The sequence below is a fragment of the Zeus faber genome, assembly GCF_960531495.2.
Source record: "Zeus faber genome assembly, chromosome: 15".
NCBI lineage: Eukaryota > Metazoa > Chordata > Actinopteri > Zeiformes > Zeidae > Zeus > Zeus faber.
The window spans coordinates 19,445,315-19,471,291 of NC_137194.1; the positions used below are offsets into that span (position 1 = coordinate 19,445,315).

General features: G+C 46.4%; 1 protein-coding gene across 1 annotated transcript in view; it reads left to right on the forward strand.

Annotated features, from left to right (window-relative positions):
* LOC307241364 (signal peptide, CUB and EGF-like domain-containing protein 3) overlaps window positions 1-25,977 on the forward strand; it is a gene marked incomplete at both ends in the record, with an annotated part of 66,079 nt that overhangs the window by 37,903 nt on the left and 2,199 nt on the right. Inside the window, 13 exons of the mRNA XM_080015420.1 lie at window positions 4,783-4,929; window positions 6,723-6,839; window positions 11,280-11,327; window positions 14,428-14,544; window positions 16,025-16,147; window positions 21,524-21,640; window positions 23,513-23,635; window positions 23,776-23,892; window positions 24,025-24,120; window positions 24,305-24,421; window positions 24,606-24,767; window positions 24,896-25,099; window positions 25,301-25,462. Coding sequence (XP_079871546.1) covers window positions 4,783-4,929; window positions 6,723-6,839; window positions 11,280-11,327; window positions 14,428-14,544; window positions 16,025-16,147; window positions 21,524-21,640; window positions 23,513-23,635; window positions 23,776-23,892; window positions 24,025-24,120; window positions 24,305-24,421; window positions 24,606-24,767; window positions 24,896-25,099; window positions 25,301-25,462 — 1,650 coding nt within the window. The remainder of the gene's footprint in view (window positions 1-4,782; window positions 4,930-6,722; window positions 6,840-11,279; window positions 11,328-14,427; window positions 14,545-16,024; window positions 16,148-21,523; window positions 21,641-23,512; window positions 23,636-23,775; window positions 23,893-24,024; window positions 24,121-24,304; window positions 24,422-24,605; window positions 24,768-24,895; window positions 25,100-25,300; window positions 25,463-25,977) is intronic.

Consider the following 25,977-nt stretch of genomic DNA (forward strand, 5'->3'; position numbering starts at 1 on the left):
TTATATTAGTGCAGCATGTTAAAAGCAGGGACCCCATCTCTACTTTCCATCCTCTGTCGCTCTCTCTCTCTCTCTCCCCCCGCTTTATGTCCTTATTTCTCTTTTTTCCCCACTGTCTAGACTTTAAACCAAAGCAGCAAACTGAGTTAATTGTAGATTATTATAGTTGAGATTTTTGCTTGTTATAATAATCATAATAATAATAATAATAATGATAATAAAAATAATGATGATAATAATAAAAATAATAATAACTTTTTATATAATGCTGTTTCAAACTAGGTTAAAATGTGCTTGACATAGATAAACAATTAAATCATAATGAAAACAATATTACATCGCATGAAAAGAGGAATTAAGACCAGAATCAAACCCAAAAAATAAGGAGAAAACCAGAAAAAAGATGAAATGCATAAAAAGATAAAAACCACAGTAAAAACAATACAAATGAGATTTCAGTGATTTTCTTTTATCCATTTTTTTGTAAAAGAGAGTTTTAAAAAGTGCTTTTTAAAGAACATGCTGAAACTGGCCTGATATTTCCCAGACACGGAGGTCGACAGCAAAGGGTCCTTGAGGGACTGAGAACCAGTAAGAAGAATCTAACCTGGGGATCTAGGACAATTCAACTATTTATCCAAGTGTCAAACCATCAAGTTGTTCAATAAAGATCTGGATGTGCACATATTTTTTTTGTGATGAAAAATAACATCCTTTTTTGGAGGTATGCTCTGGAAGCCTGGAACCCTTCTCTGTGGGGCCGGTACGATAAGGCCCGGGTCCTTGGAGTCTTTTTCGTGACCTCGATGCATTGTGTGTCCATCAGCAGCCGTACACACACGCACGCACGCACGGACACACACACACACACACATACACTCTATACTATCTTTGTTGTGCAAATGCACCTTTGCATGATGGCACACGTGTGTAAATATTTCTGCCATTCCAAAATATATTGTATAGTTAAAATGTATTTAAAAAGTCCATACGTTTCTTCATGTAATCTATCTTTATATTATATAACACTTCCACAGTGAGATAAAGGCTTGAAAGAGCGTCAAAATCCCCTATAAGCATATCGGTCCTGGTCTGTTTTGTGTGTGTGCAACGCTTGAAGTTTGCAATTGTCGGGTTCATTAGGAAACTATGCTCGGCTTGTCGTGGAACGCTGCGCATACGGATCAGCACGCCGCTCGCTTTGATGGAATTTTTTGGTCTGATGCATCATAATAACAGTCCCTACATGAAATATTTGGGGAGTGACATCTATCCTTCCAGAATCCCTATAGCTCTTTTTTTCCTCCATTGTTTATGACATAATTGTTTTTCTCTTAAAAGGGGAGTTAGGGAAATTAGCAGCCTCTACAGGACCTCTGCTAGAGCAATCAATAACACATATTATATATTGTATTATATTATTATATATGTTATATTTAAATTATACATAGTGTAACAACAACATTGTAAACTTAAATTAATTTAGTCCAAGCCTATATTGTTGTATGCATATTTATTCATCCTACATATCCAGAATCGCTTTTTGTATATTTTGTATATTTTTGTATATTTGGCTATTTGAGTTTTTTTATTTGTTTTTGTTTATTTGGATATCTGGCTATTTTTTACAGCAATACACCAACCTTTACCACAACAAACGGCTCTTATCAGAAAATGTATTTGGCCGATTAAAGGGATTCTGATGGAGGGTTCACTCTGACTCCTAGTTGTTTGGTCTGGACCCGCTTGCCATCCCGGCCGTCTGTATTCCAAGCTCAGTCCAACCCAATCTGGTTCCACTACTTTCTCCCACTAGGGTTTTCTTTTTTTTTTTTTTTTTTTCATGTTCTGACATTTTCATCCTTCTGTTAAAACTTTTAATGGCCCATTATCTGAGGGGAAGGAATGCTGCTTTAATAGCGCCGCGGTTCCACACTTTGAGTGCAAACCCGAGTCACACCATCTGCAGCGTCCAGCCATCGGGAGGCCCCCGGCCCTCGGCCCCTGGACCTCGTCCCCCGACCATCAGGCCTCCCTTTGACGACCACGGCAGACCATAAACCCCTGGCATGCCTGAGACCACTTAGGGCTCCATTGTGTAGGATTCTCCGCAACCCGGACCCGAAAGGGGTCTGCTGTGGCGGAGACCTGTGGAGAAGGGGACTGTCTAATTGGGTTTTTGTTTAAGCAGCCGGTTCGGTGAGGAGGCTGGTTTTAACTCTTCATTTGCTCAGGGTGTCGTGTAGTGTAAAAGTAATAACCAGCCGTAACAGGTCTGTGTTTTTGTAAAGTGCGAATGGACTAGAGAACGCCCCAAACTTGACAGCAATAAAAAAAAAAAATGCAAACAATATACGCGATTCTAATGATTTATTTTCACATTTAAAGATATAAATAATATATAAAATATTTAAATAACAAATAATACGATTTAATTTTTCAATTTCTTTTGTATATATTCATATAATATAAGTATACTTACACTACCTGCAACTACTCAATGGATCAACCTCTAGTTTAACTTTTGTGTTATTATTATAACTGGAATATTATACAATTTAATAGTATACATCAGATTTTTTTAAGGCAACATTTTGATGCTGCATGTTCATTTCGATGACCCTATGAGAAAAGTTCACTGCGTGGCATTACAGACGTGTGAATTCTTTAAGAAGATAAAATCTAAAAGGAAAATAAAAAAATAAAAACGGCACTCAAGAAGAAAATGAACAGACGCAAATCACCTCTGGTATTCTTGTTTTCTTTCCTTTTTTTCTCAGAGTTTGTCCTTGTGATATATTTTATGTAAAGCAGTTCTTTATTTGACCCCTGCACGCTAGGTTTTGCCGACTCCTGCCAAAGTTGGTCGTAAGGGTCTCCTCTGTGGACGGTCCATTTCGTCGCACTTCAACAGGCTCCCTCTCGACTCCATGTTGGTCGTCCGGGTCTCAAAAGTGGCCCGTGACGTTTTTTTCTTCACTCGTTTCTACATTCAGAGTTATGTTTTATTGTGTTAGCGGATTTGGGCGTGCTCTCCGCCCGAGTTTCCCCCGTCTTACCTCCTTGCGAGGGGACGCGCTCCCTCTCTCTGCTTCCCATCATTCAGCTGTGATAAAAAACCCAGTGGGCCCTTGGCAAGCGCTTGCAGGGAATTCTGCAGCGTGGGTGACAGCTGGGCCTGGCGGAGGAGAAAAGGGCCATTGTATCAGCGCTTCGGCTTTTAGTGGTCCTTAGGGAGGCGTGAAGGCCCGTGTTCTGGCCTTAGACCGACCCGTTATTGATGGATGGGCCTGTGGTATTAGGAGAGAGAGGTTTCATAAAAAAAAAAAGAAAAAAAGTTTTGAATGCATAATTCATGACCTCGTAGGTAGTCTTTTAATCCCCTGGGTTTGTCTAGTCGGAAACTCTATCCGCCATTCTGCTCATTAATGTGCCTCTCGCGCGCCCTCCAGTAGACCCGAAGTACAGTAACGTCTGGGGACCGTCGAATTTGAACGCTTAAAACTTTCACAGCTATTGGAACTGGCACGGCTTCTAAAAAAAGGTTTCTTCCGACAATGCAAATTCACGGCCGGGGTCGCGTGGAGTCTTTCCCTCCGAGCCGGAGCGTTTAGCCGGTGTTTGTTCAGCGCTGAGGGTTTTTCCTTCCAGAAAAGGCTTTTTGTATCCAGCGGGTCTGGTCTCTGAGCAGGGACCAGACCAAGCCGAGGGGAAGAGCTGAACCAGAGGCGTCCAAACTAATAATATTATATTTGCACGTTCTGAGGCCGACGAATTATGGAGATGTCTCTATCGTCCCCGGCCCTGGATAAAAAGTGTGTGGAAAAGGCGCGTTGCATAATTAAACAAGTGATTATGGATACATTCCTCTTTCTCTCTCTGTTGTGGTCCGGGGATCTATTTTCATCCGACTCATTTCTGATTTCATACATTATTGAAATGCAGAAATGCTCAATCTGTGGCAGTGAAAACTTCCTCTCAGTCAAGACGGAGACCTTTAAAGCTGCGCCGGTGTGACAGCGCACTTAATGAGAGAGAGGGAGAGGTGGCGGCGTTTGCTTTTTAATGAGCCGGAGGGCCCGGGGTCTCTCGCTCCGTCTGCGACAGTGACATCGTTTCACATCGAATCGGTCAAATCTCAAGTCTCCTCCCCTGAAGGCAGATCGTTTTTTAATTTTTTTTTTTTTTTTTATCGTGGAACCTCCTTCTCCGTAATAATTTATCACCTGGGTTTCGGAAAGGGGGCTCTGAAGTGCGCACTGCACCCAACACAATCGTATAGAAGCGTGGGCTCATTTTGTTTTCTCTAGACTTCCTCTTGTGAATTCAAGGGGTTTGCCAAATCTTTCTGTGTACCGTGTGTTTGTTTTTGTTTCGTTCCTCTTATCTTTTTTCTCCCCCCTTCTTGTAAAATTACAGGTCTACCGTATCGGCTCTATTCTTTCTCGGAGCAGACTCCTTTTATTACGTCCTGAAACAAGTCGGCGTGTTCTAACAAGCGCTTCAGCCTGTGCAAAGGGGCACCGCGCACGTCAGTCACCAGGAGCCGGCGTTGCAGTTATGTGGGCGTGCGGGTCCGATTGTGTCGCCCAAAACTCACACGTCGGTATTCCACCTCTGATGTTTTGACGTCTGGCTCCTTTGTATTCGTCCGTATTCGCGCGGACGCTGCCAATGAGGCCCCTGTGTTAAGCGAGCCGTCGTCCCCTCGAGCGGGCACGGCGGGTTTCCGGTGCCTCGGCCGCGCTTGACCCTTCGTTTTGGCTTCCCCTCCTCTCGCAGCTCGGGCCGAAGGCACCAAGGACGGCCCCACCTGCATGGACAAGAACCACGGCTGTGCACACATTTGCCGCGAGTCACAGAAGGGCGGCATCTCCTGTGAGTGCAGACCGGGCTTCCAGCTGACCCGGAACATGAAGGACTGCAAGTGTAAGTAGTCACATGTGATGCACACACACACACACCCACACACACACACACACACTCACACACACACACACACACACACACACACAGAAGAGAATTTATGGAATGCTCATAAATGTGTGGTTGGTGTTGAAAAACTGCCTATAATAAATGATTGCTCTCATTCCTCAGATGCCTTTCACCAAAACTGGTATCTGCAGTATCTGCTTGACATTACAAAGCCGTCAGCACTTACCAAATTCGATTTTTTTTTTCTTTTAATGAGGTAAAAAAAGTAAAACATGACAATTTACATTACGAGGGCAAGTGGGAAGGTTTTTTGGAGGTGGCGGGGGGGGGGGGGGGGGGGGGGGGGGGGCGGCGGCTGTTGTGATGGACAGCGCACACTTCCTGTTGCCGCGCAACGGAGATCATCCTGTCAGAGCCGGGGCCGGGGCTGATGGGGGATTTGTCTGTGTTTGGATAAGGATTGGAGAAGTGTTATTCTATAGATTTTTTTTTTCTTTTCTCTCTTTTTTTCCCCCCCTGACAGCCGAGGAAAAGGGCAAAAGGCGGGATGGTAGGGTGCAGACAGGATGGCGGTGGAAGCCGTGACTCCTAGTCGTTTCACTCTGTCATCACAGGTGGTTTTAGAGCGCTAAGTCAACCCCCCCCCCCCCCCCCCACCCCCATCAGGCACATGCACACTCCTACACGTCAACACGGACATACACGGCAAACACTTCACCCTACGCTCAGCTGCCTGCAACTGACACCGTTTTTATGTTATTCACGTCCATGAAATACCTATTTTATTTTATTTTTTGCCGCGTCACTGACCGCTGCATGAACCAGGTTCCAACCACAGGATACAGAGGAGCTGGATCACACTTTAACACACGGTGCCCTCCAAAATGTCTACATTTCATTTTCAAAAATATTATGCCTTGAAAGTAACTAAATACTCTGAATACTTGAACGGATTGTTGTGGTCTCAGTTTTAACGTGAACATTTTGTAGGATGTGTCCATATCATTCGGTCAAAATTGGTTCCATTTCTTGAGATTAAAAGGTTCTTCTCTAAGCCGACTGCTGAACCTCATTCATTCATGCTTCGCTGCTCCACCTACCTGTTCTAGCTGGACCAACTCACTTCATATTTACCTCTGGAGAGAAATCCAAGAAAACACTCCTACTTACCTGTCCCAAGTTCTGTATTTTGTTTGCGTTATTTATTACATAACCAAATCACTACTTATCATTCTTATCTGACCTAAAGGACACTCTTGTAATAATAGAATCATATATAGTTCTTAACCTACCCTGTTTCTAGGGTAGGTTAAGAATACTACTAAGAATACTTACCTCTGTCCTGTACCAAATATATACCAACTACCTGCAATACTTTATATTGTATTGTAGTATTATTTTGTATAATACATGTATTATATTATACTTTATAAGAGAGAGATTGTCCAAAAATCGGTGTTAAAATTCCATTCAAATGTGTCTCAAAAAGGCCTTGAACTTTGAATTGAACTCTGTGACACCTACAGACACCCCATAGTACCGTCTGGTTTGAGGAAGTGTGATCATACTGTTGGACGTACGGCAGGTTTGTGGCTGAATCGCAGCGGGATTCCACCAGAATTGACTATGCTGCACACACCCATTATCTCCATGAAGCGTGTAGATTAGACTGCGGTGGCTGCGGGGGGCGGTGTGTGTAACGTGTGTGTAACGTGTGTGTAACGTGTGTGTGTGTGTGTGTGTGTGTGTGTGTGTGCGTGCGCGTGTGTGTGTTTGGTCTTTGCCAGTGACCTGCAACTATGGCAACGGGGGCTGCCAGCACATATGTGAGGAGACGGACCACGGGCCCAGGTGCTCCTGCCACATGAAGTTTGTCCTGCACACCGATGGAAAGACTTGTGTAGGTGAGTCACCTGGCCTCAGGCACATTGATCCGGACAACAAAGTACGGCTTCTGATTGGCTGAACATAGGGCCACTCGCTTTACTCGCTTACTACCCAATTCCTAAGTACAATATCGATTCCCCCCTTTACACAGGTTGCTACTGTAAATGGGCCTTTGCGCCCTCACGCCCCAGACTTGGCTCTTTTCCTGTGACATTCAAGGACAAAAGGCTAACACCTCCTCTGTTCTCACTTCTTCTGCTTCTCACTAACCTCTTCGCTCCCGCACTCCCGCGCCGTCCTCACGGCTTAGTCATCCCTCCTGTTTTTTCCCGGGGATTCTCCCGTATTTCACCGTTCTTTCCCGCTGCCCTCCCGTTTTTTTTTTTTTGTTTTTTTTTGTTGTCCCCGTAAATATCCCGTATGTTTTAACGTGCGCGATCCGCTGTGCGTCACCACTCTGCGTCCCCCAACAAAAACAATAATAACAGTGTTTTTTATAGTTGATGCATTTATTGTAACTGAATTGAACAAAAAAGAAACAAAAAATACCCCACAGTGTGTAACCATGTGTAACCGAGCATCATGGGGACACTTTCTCAGTCACTCTCTCACTGTTCACCTGGTAGTTTGGTCCAGGTTGCTGTTAGGTTTGAGGGCCTGCTGTGGGTTTTTGGCTGGTTAAACTCTTGGGTGATTGGCCATAATGCTTGGGTGTTTGACTATTTAAACTCTTGTGTATTTGGCTATTTAAACTCTTTGGTGTTTGGCTGGTTAAACTCTTGGGTGTTTGGCTGGTTAAACTGGTTGTTCTCAGGGCTCCATCATCGCCGCGGCGCTGATGAGAGGGGGCCGTGTCAAGGTCCGGTCAGCCAGCCTGTAATTATCGATGCACGCAGCTCGTCCGAGGAGATGCCGCAAAGCTGACCACAGCCAAATTAGACATCTTACTCCCAGGACCGAGCAGAGCTACATTTAGCGTGCAGGATTAGGGAGCGCTCAGCCATTTCAACTCTCTGGTTTCACCCCCACAGTGTCTGGGGCTGCAGAGGTGGAGCGGGAAGCTCCTTTGCGGTCAGTGTCGGGACGCTCCATCTCCCAGACGCTCTATTAGTTAATAAAACCTCAATAAAACAAACAATCTGCCAAATGTGCCCCCGAAGGGCTCGCAGAGGATCCTGCAGTAATGGATGATGGCCTAGAAGCGACAGTTTTTTCCGCCGTCAAAATGTGACCCTAAAGAGACGCATAAATCACGTTTCTTGCGGTTTTAAGCTTTTAAAAAGCTGACGCTATTGGATAATGGTGGGTTTTTTTCTCTACCGCTGGAAAAGCGGTGTGATTATATTTCAGTTTGCATGATATTTTAAGTGGGCGCGCCCAGTTTGAATTAAAGGATCCTGCCCCGCTCTGCAAATCATTTTGTGCTCGTTGATAGATTTTACACATTTCTATAAATGTATATTTGACCAAATCTTGAAACAATGAGGCTGCGTTCACACTGCAGGCAAAAGCGGCCCGAATCCGATTTATTTCCTCATATGTGACTCAGATCTGTTCTTTTCACGGAATTGACGCGACTTTTACGTCACCCTAGGGGAAAATGAATAATTTCCGATGAAGCACCAGATCTAAAAATACTGTGTGTGTGTGTGTGTGTGTGTGTGTGTGTGTGTGTGTGTGTGTGTGTGTGTGTGTGTGTGTGTGTGTGTGTGTGTGTGTGTGTGTTGCTTGTGTATGAGTCCTCGGAGCCCAATTTGCACACATTGTGTTTTTATTTTGGATGTACTTTATTTGACTAAATGTCCTTATTGAACGGCCAGGAAAAAAAAAACACCGTCTGGATTTAAAGATGTCATCCTGGACCCTCGAGTCGAGGTACACGGCCCCGCGCCGCCGCGGTGCATCTGCCCGCCGCGTTTACTTCCGTATGGCGGTGCGCGGCGCGCGGTGCGCGGCGCGCGACGTCGTTTGTTGCTCCTGCGCATGCGGGTCACTTGGGGACGGTGACTCTGAGCGATAAATCCGAATTGAGCACCAAGGCTTGCAGGGTGAACGTGGCCTTGTTTTTCTTTCATTTTTTTTTGTTGTTGTTTTTAAGACTAAAACCTGCGCAATTATTTGCTAATGTGGCAAACTAATACTGTAAGCTTGAAAGACATACTGGTGATGCATTCTGACATCACCTGAACCCACCGGCATTTGCCATTCGTTCACGTGCAACTGACGATTATAAAGGTCCTGGATCCACCAGAAAGAAAAAAAAAAAGCGGGTTCATGCTTTTATTCTTTCTTTTTTTTTTTTTTTATGCGCCAGACAATGTGATTTCCAACCAACAAATATTTTCCAATCCTATTATTTTAATCTCGTCTGCCCCCCACCCACCCGCAATTATTCTATTATTAAAATAAGGTTTATTGTTGACCCTCACCCACCCAAACTGCAGGTATACTCGCGGGGCGTCCGGATCACGAGTCAATCTGCACATAACTATTCATCAGCTGTATACAGAATTAATAAATACCGAATCTCTTTATCTGTAGAGCCTCTGTGTATGATCCTGAAAGGTTTCTGATTGGTTGGATGCTGCTTCACCTCCGGAGGAAGCGTGCACGCGGCGGAGGAGCTTCGCCCTGTCAGTGGCTTTGTGCGGCGGCACCGCCCTTCTCCGCTCTCGCGCGTTACCTCACGTTTGCTTCTTTTATCTCGCCGAGATTTTCTCTCTCCCTCTCCGGCATCCAAGCTCAGCCTCCGTAAGTGGAATTCACAATATCGGGGGGGGCCGCACTTTAAAATAGTCCGTTCTTACAATGAGATTTTCTCACGGAATCCCTCGCGCTCGAGGAAGCTTCGCGGCCATCATGTGGAAGTGTTCTCGCTCTTAGTGCAGCGTATTATTAACATTCACAAATAGCAGGCAGATGCAAACATGCAAAATTGTTGCCGTCTTCTGAAGATTTAGTTTCTGGACGCTGTGCCAGACATGTGTGCAAGGACACACACACACATACATGCACACACACACACACAACAAAAAAGGAGTGATTGAGCGAGTAAGAGTAATGAATATATATCCCATAAAGAAAACATGTAGTCGCCCAATGAGCGGACAGAGCGGCTGAGCGCATTCAGACGTGCACGCATCATAAACATGCATCGAAACACACACACACACACATACATACACGCACACACACACACACACACGCACGGCTCCCATGCATCTGCACACAGCGTAAACATGCGCACATTTTGGGTGGTCTGCAACTCCTCTGTCTTCTACGTCTTAAGCACAGTGTGGCGGGCTGCACGGTGACGGGCGAAGCTCGGTGATGGTGCAAGACGGGATAACGTGACGGGGTGGAGCGCGTGTGTATTATGGTCTGGCCAAACAAGGATGTCTCAGAGCAGTATCTGATCTGTCCGCTAGTCATAGTCTTTGACATGTTTTTGCAAAAATCGAACCCCTTAAAAAAATAAAAGGGGAAAAAAACAACAACTATTTTAATATTTCTTGTTTCTTGGCAAGGAAGATGCAGTTGTGTTTTTTTTTTGTTGTTGTTGTTTTTTTTTGTTTTTTTTCTTCTTAAGTCACTGCATAATCTCAATATTTTACAGCGCCGCAGCCACCTGTTAATGTTTTCACATCAAAGCTTCTCTTTGTTTGCCTTGAGGAGCTCTAACCCAAAAAAGTATTGACTCCGGCTCTCCCTGTCTTTTTGGGCTTCCAGCAGTATTAACCTCACTCTGTGAAAGCGCACGCACGCACGCACGCACCACGCACGCACGCACGCACGCACGCACGCACGCACGCACGCACGCACGCACGCACGCACGCACGCACACACGCACACACACACGCACACACACATACACACACACAAACCAGATCAAACCCAAAGGCTCGCCGTGTGACAACCCTGCACTTTAGACGCGTCTCTGCATGATTGCATGTTGCCAGGCTCCACTTTTGCCTTGAGATGTCAACCTTTTTTTGTTTTTATTTTGTTGGGGTTTTCTTTATTCTGCTGTTTGGATTTGGAAAGTGTCGGGTTGTTACCAGTGGCGGGCTGTCTTTTTGCCTTTTTGCGAACAGATCAGCAGAATTCTGCAGATATTGATCTCTGGTTCCACTGAAGGAGAAGGTTCTAGAGGCGACTTGTAAACTGTGCGATTGGGTTCAGTCAGTAATGTCAAGTTCATATTCTCATGGTTACATCGTGCAACTACCGTGCATGTGCACAGTTCTAGCGTGACCAGCACTAAAGTCGTGTTTTTGCAATATGTGTGTGTGTGTATGGTGTGTGTGTGTGTGTGTGTGTGTGTGTGTGTGTGTGTGTGTGTGTGTGTGTGTGTGTATGGTGTGTGTGTGTGTGTGTGTGTGTGTGTGTGTGTGTGTGTGTGTGTGTGTGTGTGTGTGTGTGTGTGTGTGTGTGTGTGTGTGTGTGTGTGTGTGCAGGGGAGAGGAGTGTCCAGCCCCCGGCCGCCCCACAGCTCTTCCCCAATGGTAAATATCTGCTCCTCTGACTCCTCTCTCTCTGGGCGTGCGGGGGCGTGGAGAGGAAGCTCGATCTGAAACGTACGACTCTTTTACACTCTGCGCACGGGGCATCGTCCTCTCGACCTCCGACCTTTGACTCTCCCCTACCTTCCTCTTCCTCCTGTGAATGCCCTTTTAATAACAATGGAGACTGGCCGTGTCAAGCCACACCTTTTGAAAACACAGCTGCAAAATGGGGAGCCTCCGGCCGCCACAGAGCACCAGGAGCGTTTAGGGATGGGATTCGTCAGCCTATCGGATCCGATACAACCACGTTGCACCTTTTTTTGGAGATCCGTCGGAGATGTCTCCATTTTAAGTTGACCGCCGTTCGAGTATTCTGAAGCATTGCATTGTAGTTTAAACCGATCTGTTTTTGCTGCATATTTTTACCCGGAGACAAACCAGCTCGGTGCCCTTTTATTTGAATTAGTGTGGATACTTTTTACCTTGGGCTCTGGACCCACATTCTGCAATGACAGAAATTACTCTTATATTATTATTCTTGCACTTTGCTAAATTGGCTACAACTGCCATTGGCGCTGTACTGTTCTGCATAATGCACCCATGAGCTTTCACCAATGTTGTAAAATACATATTTTTTTCTTATTGAACTTATTAAGCACTCTATAATGTGGTTTACACAGGTGAATCGTATTTGAAGTGATATAAACAATCTGTCTGAATAATTCTGAAATGGAGCTCAGGAACAGGGACGCTCTCATGAGGGAGCAACAAACACAACTTCTTGCGTCGCCAGAGCCATACTTTGTAGCCTCACTTCAAACCCAATAAAAGTGTTTAAAATATTATTTATTATTCTCGGCTGATTCAATTTATTTTTCTTATTTTTGTATTGTTATTTCAAGAGCATTCACCTCAGATCCGATGGTTTCTTGGTTCTTTTCTTAATAATTCTAATACGTTCTGAGTAACAAGCTGCATGTTTGCTGTTTGGTTGAGAGCAAATGAAGATGTTTTGCTTTTTTAATACACGGCATAATCCAGATTAGTGCATCATCATTTCCTTTAATTCACCATCTCCTTCCTGCTCTGCACACCTCTATCCACTACCCTATCAACGTATTTTACTTGCCCCAAATGGCCACTCACTTGCCAACGGGGGTAATAAGCCCTGGTCCTACCATAAGTCACGGCCTGTTGCATCGCGGTTTAGAATGCTGCAGCTTTTTGGAAGGCTCCCGGAAAAAATCAACTCCCCGTATGAAACGTAAACCGCCCGGGCTCAGCGCTAGACCAAACACGGCGCACGTCTGAATCATCATATCGAAGAATATTTACAAAAAGTCTGCCCCCGCTGCTAATTGCAGCTCTCAACTCCTGGCTGCATTCTAGATGGTTGGTGAACAGGCAACGCCGCACATACGCATACACACACACACACACACACACACACACACACACACACACACACACACACACACACACACACACACCAGCGTTTGTCTCTCTCTACTATCATCATAAAAGCCGTAATGTCATAAATATTTCCCTGCCCTCCCCAACACATAATCTTCACAGTTTGGCGGGGTGACGGGCTGACTCTGCGTTTGGCGGGCGTGCCCCGACACCGTCTTATCGGCCCCGTCTGCCAGCGCTCGCCGCCTCACACTTTGCAATTATGGAAACCCACAGCGCCGCACACCCAAGCCTCTGTGGGAGCCAGGAGCTCGAGAAAAAAAAGCCAGAAAAGCCCTCGCTCGCTAAATAGCACCAACGTCTCTGGATCGTCTGCTCACTCGCTGATGCATCATCAACTTTCACACGCTAAGGATCAGTGTGTTTTGCCAAAGTTCGGCTCAACCCCCAGCCCTTGATACCAAGTCAATTCCATCGTCCCACGGACCATGTATGGTGGTATCTCACGTCGGAACATCTCCACCAACACCTGTTTGTACGCCCGTCTGCAGTAAAAAAAAAAAAAAAAAAGTCTTCCCTTTTGTTCCTTGTTGTTTGAAAGGAGGGTTTTAAGCTCCATTATGGCCTCCGCCTGCAGTGCGGTGTTCCATTGAGGTGAAGAGGATTAGGGGTCTCCCCGCGGGGGTCCTCACCCCCCATTAAAACTACTGCAGCTGCCTCCTCCAGTGCCACGTGTGAGCCGCTAACTCCCTAATAGGAAGGAGGTTTTTGTTTTTCACCAGAGGAGCTGGTTATTTTAATGAGGCCGGTCTTAAAGGAGGCTTGGAGCCGATGATTGGTCTGGATCTGTCGAAATCTGAGCTGGTTATTTTGATTGTTGTTGTTTTTGTTTAAAGAGTCGTTATTTCTTGGAGCACATGAACTATGGTGTGTTTTTGAGGGGTTGCTGAATTATAGAGTTGACATCGCCACTGTAATATTTTTGGAGCTGATGCCTCTGTGAAATCCGTCAGTGTCGGGAGATAAACCCCCTTCGTTTTCCTTTCTAAGCTTCACCCGTCGAGTTAGACCTAATACAGGAGACGCGGCTGCCGAAAATTGCTTTTTTATCCTGGAAATGCCTGGAAGCTTCGGTCGAAAATGAGGGGAAACAGGTGGTTTGGGCCGCATCGGTCTTAGAAGTCAACCCGCCGGGCCATAAGATCACCATGGACGAAAATAAACACACACACACACACACACACACACACACACACACACACACACACACACACACACACACACACACACACACACACACACACACACAAACACACACACACACACACTTGCGCGCGCGGCGGCTGTCTCTATCTGTGTTGGATTTGACCTTTCCTGGCGTCTCTGAGCCGATCCTTTTCACAACCCTCATTTGAGTCAGCGGCTGTTTGTAACTTTTTTTAAAATCTTTTTTTTAACTCTTTTTCCTTTGTTTATTTCGCCTCTTTCCTGAAGAGGTGGGTCCTCTGAAGATGCCTTTCTTTTCTTGGCTAACCCTAACCCTAATGCATTTTCTATAGAGCATTTAGAAGGACCAAATGTATCTCGATGAAGACAGTGCTCAAAAAGGTCCTTTTTTAAATTTATTTTGTATTTTTTTTTTAAACATCATATATATCTGTCTGATTGTGCTCTTCCCTCCCTGCAGAGACCTGCGCGGTGAACAATGGCGGCTGCGACAGCACGTGTCACGATGCGGTGACGGGCGTCCGCTGTAGCTGCCCGGTCGGCTTCACGCTGCAGCCCGACCGCAAGACCTGCAAAGGTGACGCCGCGGCCACGATGTTCCCTCGCGTTCACTCCGCTCCTTTACCCATCACAATGCGGCCGCAACCCGGGGAACAGTTAAATACCTCATTGCCGGAGGTTTGGGCGTAGTGTGCACAGATTTCATTAGGAAACGTCACGCTCACTGCTGTCAGAATCGGTGTTTTCCCGCCGGGCTTGAGCGTCTCCCAAACCCTGCTTTCAAAACATATTGAAATAAATAATATTTAATAAATAGGTTACACTAGCCAGATATCTGTGTTCAAGTTATTCTCTCATAAAATGTCCTTGGTTGACATTATAGATGGATGGACACTTTATTCATCCCCGGAGGGAAATTGTGGTATTACAGCAGCTCACATTAAAACAATTGGCAATAATAATAATGAATAAATATTAAAAGTAATGAGAATATAAATAGAAAAAGATTGGAAAAATGTAATAAACCTAAAAAATTACAATAATAATAAAAATAATCCTTAAAATATCGATAACAAATAATAAAGATAATAAAAGTAAACAAAAAATAAACAAAATATTAATAAAAATATTGGCAATTAACAATTACAAATGAACCTCTGTATCAACAATTCACAGGGTCAAAAGTACCAAATCTGGGTGTTTACTCTATTTTACTCTGTTTACCCTATTTCCTCATGGTTTCCGTGACTTTATTTTGATCAATATTTGTTCAATTCCAATCATCAAAGTCCTCTTTTTAAGCCACTCTCGAAACCACTCATGTCAAAAGCTGCGGGTTTTATGAAGCGGTTGATAACAACATTTCAGTAAAGCAGAAAACGGAGGTGAAGGAGAACGGGATAATAACAGCGATGGAGGTTTTTCTTTGTGAAAATGCAAGGATCGGGGTCTGCCTCTCCCTCCAGGGAGAATAACGCTGCTCTTAACAACCCTGATAAAAGTTCATTGGTTTTTATTAGTTTGGTTTGAGAGGAAACAAAAGCTAAAACAACCCCAGACAGGACTGGCACCAGAAGACACAAGCCCCTCGCCGCAGCCCGGGTTGGGAGGGGGGGGTGGGGGGTCGAGCAAGGAAGGGATTATTTGATTTATTTTTTATTTTTTTATGTGTTTATTTTAACCAGATGAGGAAGTCTGCCTCTGGAGTTGGACGCCTGATTTATGGTGATTCAGAATTAACGGGAAACGCTGCTAAACAAGCCAAAGCGAGGGGATGAGTGGAAGATATATATTGATTGGATATTGGCTACAGATGTAATGAGAATAATCCCCAAAAGAGGATCTAAAGTGAGTGAGGATAAGCTGCGCTGAGGTGAAAGTTCACTGTGTGACGGGCCTTAGTTCGGTCACAGCCCCACAGCGTCACCGTTTTTAAAGCGCCGTTCCGTAAGTTTACAATCCATCGGTATTTAATTCAACCGCGTGCCTGTGTGTGTGTGTGTGTGTGTCTCCTCCGGGGAACTCATCCGCCAATTTTAACGGTTTGCCATCCGCAGATATCGACGAGTGCCGCCTCAACAACGGTGGCTGCGACCACGTGTGTCGGAACACGGTGGGGAGCTTCGAGTGCAGCTGCAAGAAGGGATACAAGCTGCTGACCAACGAAAGGACCTGCCAAGGTGAACGACACCATCTGACGCAGAACAGCGTTCAAAAGAAAGTCCGAAACAGTCAAAAACAAATAATACAAAATGTGATTCTATCCACGGGAGTATGTAAGTTAAAAGGCTGTGTTGGGGGCAAAGTGCCAGCATAGTTGCCAGATGGGATTTTTCTGCACAGGATAAATGAATGTGTATACAATAATACCGCCATGCATGACAATGGATGGAGTCGGTATAAACAATTACTGTTATTACCTAATTATTACATTACATCACATCCAATCAATTACCAGTTAATAACAAGTGGGTTTATTTTAACGTTGTCTGAAAAGACTACTTTTGGGGTAATAATGTAATAATAATAATAATATAGTAATAATGATTTCAGATCATGTGTTATTATTTATTAATTACCTTATTATTCAATTGTTTTATTAGTTTTATATTTATAGATTATATATTTGATTACAATATAGTATTAATAAAAAAAAAAAACAATAATAATAATTATTATTATTATTATAATGAATACATATTTATAGTTATTTATTCTTGTTAAGTAAATCATAAAGTCAAATGAAGATCACAAGGATGGTTAAAAGCACTTATTGGCATTAATTGTCCGTGCAGCAGCGGCTCGGGATAACGGCCCCCCCAACGCAGACTTGTTTGCCTGTTAGATCCAGTGGTAGCCATCGCTCAGCAGGAGCCGGGGGACCTCACCGCAGAACAAATAAAGAGTTTTGCCGTGGCCAAACGCAGGTGTGGGGAATTAAGAGCTTCGGCTCAGGAGAAAAAAAAAAAAAAAAAAAAAAAGGGCAAAAAAACAACAAAAAAAAAAAAAAACAACCTCGGGGTCTCGGATGAATCGCGCCACGGCAAGAACATCTGGTGAGGGAAGACGGGCGGGCGAGGGGGCTCGGACCGCGGGACCCGGCTCAGCCCCCCGCCCCCCCCCTCCCCTCTCCCTCCTCGGAGTGGAAAACCAGATGACATGCCTTTTATATTCCCTTTTCTTTATTGATGTGGTCAATCAATACCCGGCCTGGTGCACATCAGTGCCGTGCGAGAGCCTTCGCAGCCGAGCGTTGGATCACACACACCAGGCACAGCACAGTGTTTTCATGTGGCCAGCGAAAAAATACACCCTCTGGTGCATCCTGAGTGTCTGCGATGCATCCTCCTGCTTGTCACTCGGGGTCTATTTTCCGAGGCCGGTCTCTCTCTTTGTCTTTGTCTTTGTCTCTTTTGTCTTTTGTCTCCTTGTGTATTAGAAATCCAAAGTCTCTGCATTCTCCCCCCACGGGTCGCCCCTGCATCGTGCTTGTTTTGGGGTTCAGATGATGATGATGATGATGATGATGATGATGATGATGATGATGAAGTCAGCCCTTCTGTCGAGTGAGGCGGTGTCGGCCTGGCAGCGCTCTGCTGCCCCTCTCGGCTACACCTTCTGCTCCCTGCGCGCACCTCCATTGCTCTGCCGTTCCTCACGCTCGAGCCCAATCGACTGGAATGAGGCCCAGACAGGACTATCAGCTACCAATGCAAAGGCTCCATTCTTTTCCTTTTCGGCTGGTGCAGCGAGTGCTTTGAGATTTGGCGTCAACTAATGTGTTGCAGAGGTGTTAATGCTGAAGCGTAAACTAGTCTGCAGTAATGTGGAGTTTCTCAAACGGCGTCTTTCTGCTCGTTAAACCTCCGGATACAGCAGCAAGCCTGCAAGAACTGTCAAAGGCAAACAGGCTTCATCTAGGCGTCACCATCGATATTACGATCTATTGTAGTATGTTCATATACGCTACAGCAGTGAATCCCAATGTAGGGTCGGGGGACCCCCCAGCGGTCCATCGAGAGGTTCCAGGCGGTCCCCAGCAAAATGATTAATAGTGAAACTTTAACATTATAAGAACTTAGCACTCACTTGGAGAGTGTACGCTAATAACTGTTTTGACCTCAGTTTCAATTTTCTGTTGTCTCCCTAGCGATGACAGGTATGGAAGATTGGACTAAAACGTGACTAACAATAAAAAAATCTTTCAGATTGGAGTCCATGGCCCTAATCAAACTGAGGATCCATGTTATGAGAATGGTTGAGAACCAAAAGTTAAATACCATATATATCATGTATATCATAATACAGGCCCCGGGTCAGTGCCCAAATATATTTTTTTATGAGATACTAAAACTTTACATATCTTATGAGGATGAAGTCTCTAAAATTCCCGAACAAAAGGTCAAACAGGTCTTGGGGATTTAGACCCCGCTTAACGTGTTGGCAGCAGGATCTAATACGTCTAGACTTTTGGGACATTTCAAGCAATCTGGTCCAATTGGGAATAAAGGGGATTAAGAAATGCTCTAATTCTGGTACGTGCACCTAGTTATTTCAGGGTGTTTTTTTGTTTTGGCTACGTTTAAGTGGCAATTCAGCAAAAAACAAAAGGTTGTCTGTTACCGCGAGGCGTCGGGGTGTGTGTGTGTGTGTGTGTGTGTGTGTGTGTGTGTGTGTGTGTGTGTGTGTGTTTGTGGGGGTGTGCGCGTGTGTGTGTGTGTGTGTGTGTGTGTGTGTGTGTGTGTGTGTGCGCGTGCGCGCGCGCGCGCGCGCGTGTGTGTGTGTGTCCTCGACTTTATCTCCGTTTGAACAGTCATGGTGTTTCCCTGCTGTCAGCGTCCCCGTCCCATCAGTCAGGACAAGGCATGTCTGGCCCGGCCCTGGTAAACCCCTCTAAGCATTCCTCACCAACCCCCCCTCCCCCGACCCACGCACCCCCCACCCACCACCCCCCCAACCCCCCCGCAAAAGAAACCCTCCCCCCTAATCCAGACGAGGACATTGTCGGAGCCTTTATCAGATCCCATTTCTCAGGGGGGGGGTGGGTTTTGGGTATCTATGATAAAGCTCTTATCTGCTCTGTGTAAACACTAGTTGTGTGTCTTTGTTTCGCCTGTTCCTTTGTTGGAGCCTTGTTTGTTTCCCCGCCGCCGGTCGTTGTTTCGCGCAGGGGTGGAAGTCGCGGTGAAAGGTCGAGCCCCGAGTCCCAGTGCCGCGAGTCGGGGGCCGACGCTGAACACGTATCAGTTTCCTCATTGACTCGAACCGTCGTTATCGCTCGTCTCTTGTCCTCTCCCGTGATGCTCCGCACGGGGTGGATCACCCTGCTTCATACCGTTGAGGGGTCACGCAAGGCGAGCTCGGCCCAACGCGTGGGCGGGGGGGGGGGGGGGGTGGCTTCTGACGATGTGGCCGGGCTTCTCGATATGGGCGGGGCTTCCCAACGCCACGAGCGTGAACTCTGCGGGACGTAAACGAGTGCCTCTGATGAGATAACGAGAGTCAGAAAAACACCGATTAGACCGAGGTCGAAGATCTCAGCGGCGCGCTTTTAAAAGCTGAAACATATGAGGAAGAAAAATGATATGAATGAGAATTCATTTCAAGTATGTTTTAACTTGAATGAATTTGAGGTGTTCACGCATCTCCTCAACGACGGTTGGATTCAAACGCCTGATAAACAACAAGTCGCGCTGCTTCTCGGTGTTTTGCGTTTCCTCGGACCACCTGAGTGGCCAGGGTCCCTCTGAATAATGTCGTCACGGTACATAATTCCTTTTCCATCTGCGGCCGGTGTTGACCTTTGAATACTGAACCCGTTCATTAGCGCCTGGGAAAAGAGGCTCTTCTTTCTCCCAGGTTCAGCATCCCCACCCCCCCGCAGTAAGATACGTGTGCCGTTTGATTGATGTTTTTTCTCTTTTTATTCTATTTTTTTATTTATTTTTCTGGAGGTCGAATATCTCTATCTGAAGGTCTCCACTAAATTCTCATTTTGCCACACCGTTCAGATTAAATAGAAGGGGGGGGGGGGGGGGGGGGTAAGAAACACCACAGGGCTTTTCACACACTTTTGAACACCACCCCATGGGCTTCTCCCCCGGCACCTCAGATATTCTCAGATCTACTCTTTTGTAAACCTATGACTTAATAGACGCTTTTAGTGTCAGACAAAGCTCATCCCTCTGGTTGGAGGTTGTTGCCGACTAATATGCTCTGACGGGAAATAGACGGCACTGCATGGAAAATGTAATCTGAACTGCTTGAGGACTCCAGACTCATATTCATGGTTCTTATTACGGGGGGTCTGACCCCCCCCTAGTTAAGGCCCCCCCAAAAGAGGTTAAAAGAACAGGTCGGGGGTGTCCAAACATTTATATATCCTAACCTTTAAGATTAAACATTACAATAATTAATAATTAATAATTAATAATTAATAATTGTAATTGGATTTCAGAGCCCCCCCCCGAGGTGGACCGTGCCATGACGCTGAAAATCGGGCTCTGGGGAGCAGCTCCGCAGCAGGGGGGCGCGGGGCCGCAGCTCAGATCGGAGCGATCTTTTTCCCCCAACAAAGCAAATAAAAACAGCGTGTTTTTATTGTCGATTGATTTATTTCCCTCCTTTTTCTAATTGAATGAAACGGAAAAAAAAAAAAAAAAGGCCCGTGCAAAACGAGCGCACTTTCTCAATCACTGACCAATTCAAATAAGCACAAGAAACATCCGGAGTGACACTGCAGCGTTTACCATCCACTTGATGCCGGGCGACACCACCAATTCCAGCAGCATACGGAGCGTGATGATTCAGAAACACACTGGATTTGTCCTTTTCGATGCAGCCAGATGGATCCCTAGAGGACCCGGGGATGACGGGTATAATTACACAGCCACCTTAACGTTGATGAAAACCAAATGTCACTCAGCTAAGCCCTAACCTTATTTATACACGCCTGCGGGCTCTGACTCTGGATTCCAAAAAAACTCAGTGCTAATTATCGGTGGCTCACGCTAGGGGACGAGTCGACGGACAGAGAAATCCAGCGATAAGTAAAAGTCCTGAGAACAGGTTTCTGAGACGTCAACCAACTCAACAATCGCAAATTTTCTTTTTGAAATGTAAAAGTGATCTTCTCGACTTTAACAATCATCTCATCATCATTCATGCCGGTGTTTTTCCAACTCCCGCTGCGATGGCTACTTGTTTCACACACACACACACACACACACACACACACACACACACACACACACACAGATTTGAAGTGCGTCGAGACAGAAAACTGTTTATGACAAGAGGAGGTCAACCGCCGTGAAAGAGATCCAAGCAAAGCAATTTTCTCTTTCTCTACAAGAAAACTTTTCGTTTTGACATGTTATTTGACCCACGACAACTCCCTGATGGATGAAATACTAATCTGTGCCACAATGTCAATGCAAGTTTGGCTCCGAGACGGGAGGGGAGGAGAGGAGGGGAGAGGGAGAGGGGGAAAAAAATATATCCATCGGTTCGACTAGTTCTGAATCTCCTAACGGCATATTTTTCTCTCTTCGCAGACATTGACGAATGTTCTTTCGACAGAGCCTGCGACCATTCCTGCATCAACTCGGCGGGAAGCTTCCAGTGCCTCTGTCACAAGGGCTACGTCCTCTACGGCCTGGCCCACTGCGGAGGTGAGATCATCTCTCCCTCTGCCCTGTGGAAGAGGCACCGCGAGTGGAAACATTCTGATGCCGAAGCGTTTTAGAGGTGGAGAGGGACGGTGGTTGGGAGGGTGGAGGAGAGAGCAAGGAGCAGCAGCAACCGCTCTGGGTGTCGGGGGGAGGTGGAGAAGGAGGAGGAGGAGGCGTGTGGGCTCCTGCCAGATCTGCGTGGCACCGAGCAAGAGCTCTGTCGCAGCACATCAGGGAGTCTCAGCGGCTCTTTGATGGCGTGTGTGTGTGTGTGTGTGTGTGTGTGTGTGTGTGTGTGTGCGTGCGTGCGTGCGACGCTAGTTAGAATCTGCTGCTGTCTGCGGTGCCCAAGGACCTGGCAGTGGGCGGGCAACTAGACAGAGACGGTGGGTGCGTGCATACCTCCACCTTGAGTCTCTGCATTTTATTGTCTTGTGACAGGTCTACTATTTTAGGAATGTGATACGGCGTCTTCACCGTTTGAAGCCACGAGATGATCCCCCAAAACACCACAGCTGTACAGGAAAAGCTCCTTGTTCTCCATGTGGTAGCCTGAATTTAAAGGTGCAGTGTGTAGAATTTAGCGGCATCTAGCGGTCAGGTTGCAGATTGCAACCAACTGAATACCCTTCCCCAACATGGCGGTGCAACATGGCGGTGCAACATGGCGGTGCAACATGGCGGCCTCCGTGGAGGAGACCCGCCCCCTACGTAGATATAAACGTTTCATTCTGAGGTAACGCCCACACGGCACTTCTTATTTTCATGGAATTATACACTAGTTAAAACATACTTATGAATATTATATTCCATTTCCACCAAGCCTGTTAAGTAAATTCGACACACTGCGCCTTTAAATAATAAATACGTTAAAACTCTCGGGGTCCCGAACGCCGAAACGAGGAGGTTCCCTTGCTTCCCGGGGTCAGCGCGCACAGATTCAACAACCGGCGGGTCACAGTCCGCCGTTTTTACGCCGCCCTCCTCCCCGACCCGCGCGCACACACACACAGACTTTGACTTCGCTCTATTCCCCGACGCGTCGTGTGTTCAGAGAAAGCGATCTACAAAGGCTGAGAGGCTGGGTCGGAGATCTGAGTGTGGGACGATCAAACCGCGGAGCCGCGGCGAGACACTGGCATAAACAAACAAAAAAAATATATATATATACTTTTCATCCGCAAGTTTGTCCGTCCGTCTCGATTCCAAAACGAGGAAAAGGCCTTTGATGGCGGGGGTCGGACGCGGGCGGAGGACGAGCGGAAACGTTGGGGAGCCGCTCTGGCCCAACGCGGCAGATGAAGTCATCATCTTGATCTGGGAGAACAGAGGCATGCCAGCTTCTTTATCCACAACTGAATAATGCAATGAGACAAGGGAGAGCGTTTCATATCAGCGCACCACATCATCAATCACTGCCATTACCCCCCCCCCCCCCCGCATCTGGTTCTCGCTCGGTCGGTTTAACTGTTTTTTCTTTTTCTTTTTTTTTTCCTTCTGCGTTTTTAGTTCTGCGTGTGTGTTAAAAAGTGATTACAATTCCCTTCCCCGCCACAAATCACTCCAAAGCCCTCCTTCAGAGAGGAGTCTCCGCCATGAAATGCAATGTGGTGATGTGAAAAACCAAAGCACCATGATCACTCCTGTTGACACGCACACACACATCCATCCCCCCTCGGTATTGGACAGAAGACATTGCAGTGCAGCTCACTCTGTTGGCGACATTGCTGTGAATGTTTTTTTTTTTTTTTTCTTTTTAAAGTGATGTTTAACTCACAGCGGTCAACGACGGGGCTCTTAGAGCTTAATAACAAAAGTTGTGTGGGAATGCCACTCTGCATGATGTGTATAAGCCTGCGTGTCTATTTTCAGACATCGATGAGTGCAGTATAAACCGCGGGGGATGTAAATACGGCTGCATCAACATCCTGGGGAGCTACGAGTGCACCTGTCCACCAGGGTTCAAGCTGCACTGGAACCGGAAAGACTGCATTGGTATGTACCTGCACTGCCCCCTAGTGGCCGCCGTGCAGAGCTGCACAAGGTCGCCTCCGGCGGCGACGGCTCGTGTCCCCGTTTCAGAGCCCTCTGGGACAGTGTGTGTTTTATTCACCGTGGGTTTTATTCTCTCTTAGAGCTGGTGAAATGTCCCCCCGGGCTCGTAGCTCCCAAGGCCACTCTGATCTGCAGCAAGACGGGGAAAAAAGAGAGCTGCTCCCTGACGTGTTCCTCCAAAGCCCATTACCTCTCAGGTGTGTAACTCCCACTGGCCCAGATACCGGTCCGCACAGAAATTATTCAATTATTTTACACCACGCCGTTTATATTCTTCTACGCAAGTCACCCAAAGTTTAGTGCTGATTATATTCCGCTCCTTCTTGCAGAGTCTGATAGCAGCTACTCAGTAAGCTGCGGGATCCCCATCCTCAGAGGCAAGTCATCATCGAGGCTCAACGCCAGCAACAGCCAGAGTTGCATAGGTTCGCTCAACTCTTAAATAATCAACTCACCGTCAGCTTTTATTTCACGGAACCACCCTCGGTTATTCCATAATTAAGCGCGGGTTCTGCCAGAGCTGCGCGACGTGTCCCCCTGCCGGATGGGTTCCCGTTTACCCCTTGATAAAAGAGTGATGTCCTAGTGTGCTGTGCTGTTTGCCTGTAGAGACTCTGGCCCCTCCAGTGAAGCAGACGGCATCCTTTAAGATCAAAGACGCCAAGTGTCACCTCCACCCCAAAATGCCTGGCAGAACGGAGGACAGGGGACGGACGCTCGGGCCAGGTAATACATTTCCCCCCGGACTCTCCTGGGGAACCCGCACCGCATTTGTAAATGTCGCACAGCGACGCCTGCTTCTCGGAAAATCATTGAACTCCACTCGATACGGCGATGAGGAATGACATATTTATAATTGGTGCAAGAGTGATTTATGCGCGTGCGGACAATGTTTCATTCTAATCTTCAGGATCCGGGCAGCCCTGCAGCAACTGCTTGGTGACGTTTGTCAACCTCAAGTGCGACTCTTCCAAGAAAGCCAAGGGGCGACGCGCGCGCAACCCCTCCAACAAGGAGGTGACGCGCATCACCTTGGAGCTGGAGGCCGAGGTCAAAGCCGGAGACACCACAGGTCCGTCAAAACTGATCTGGTCCTTCTAGTGAACGGAAGCCGCACGTGGAGCACTCCTCGTCTTAGGTCTCCAGCCGCCCGCCGGAGGCTTACCTTTACAGATATTTACCGTTTTCACCTTAAAACAGGGAGTTGCAACCTCAGCTGCTTGAGGCAGCGCATGGAGAAGCAGGTGAAGATGTACATCAAGGCTCTGAAGAAGTCCATAAACCAGGAGCGCTTCCTGATCCGGGTGGCGGGGCTGGAGTACGAGGTGGCCCAGAAACTCCCCCAGGCCGCCTCCAGCCAGGAGAACTGCGGGCCGGGCCGCGAGAAGGACAGCGGCCGATGTGGTAGGACCGAAGAGTGCCGGATCAGATATTTTGGTTCCACTTTATTTGGATAGTCCAGGGTCGATGCTTCAGTCGATACAAACCGATATGCGTCCGTCTGATTTTGATAGTGAGAATGAACTCGTTGAATGTTAAAAAACGAAAGTGTCGGGTTCAGTGCGCTCTAGTCTCTGAGCACAGCCTTTGTGGATCTTCTCTCAGTCAGATGCTTGCCGGGGTCATATTACCACGGCGAGCAGGAACGCTGCATCCAGTGTCCGCCCGGCACCTTCCAGGAGAAGGAGGGTCAGCTGGCCTGTGACCTCTGCCCCGGCAGCGACGGCCATGGCCCCGCCGGAGCACGCAACATCTCCTCCTGTGCGGGTAGGACCTCGCCAAAGCAGCATGGCCGGGTGGTGGTCGGTACCGGCAACACCGCCTAAAAAAAAATAAAAATACCAATACCCATACCAATTTTATACCAGAAATAATCAGTTAAAGCAGATGCACTGCTCTAAAATAAAAGAAAAAAATCCCTTTTGACAAAAAGAATATTACAAAAACCTTTACTTTTATGTTTAGTTCAGTACAGTTAGTACAGTTTAGTTTAGCTCATTGATACTTTTAGTTTGACTGATACTATATATTAGGTATTGAAACTCAGCATTGAATGTCACATAATTGTTTGATGTGAATATCATCAACAGTGCTGGAAAGTACCCGAGTTAATAAAAAATAAGTACTGTACTCACTCCAGTATATTCAGATTCTGAAACTTTGGACTTCTACTCCTGCATTTCCAATCCAATATCTACACTTTTTACACTGCTGTATTTTACTTTAATTGTTTATTTTTTTAGATCAGGATTTATAATTGTCTATATTAGTAAATTACATTT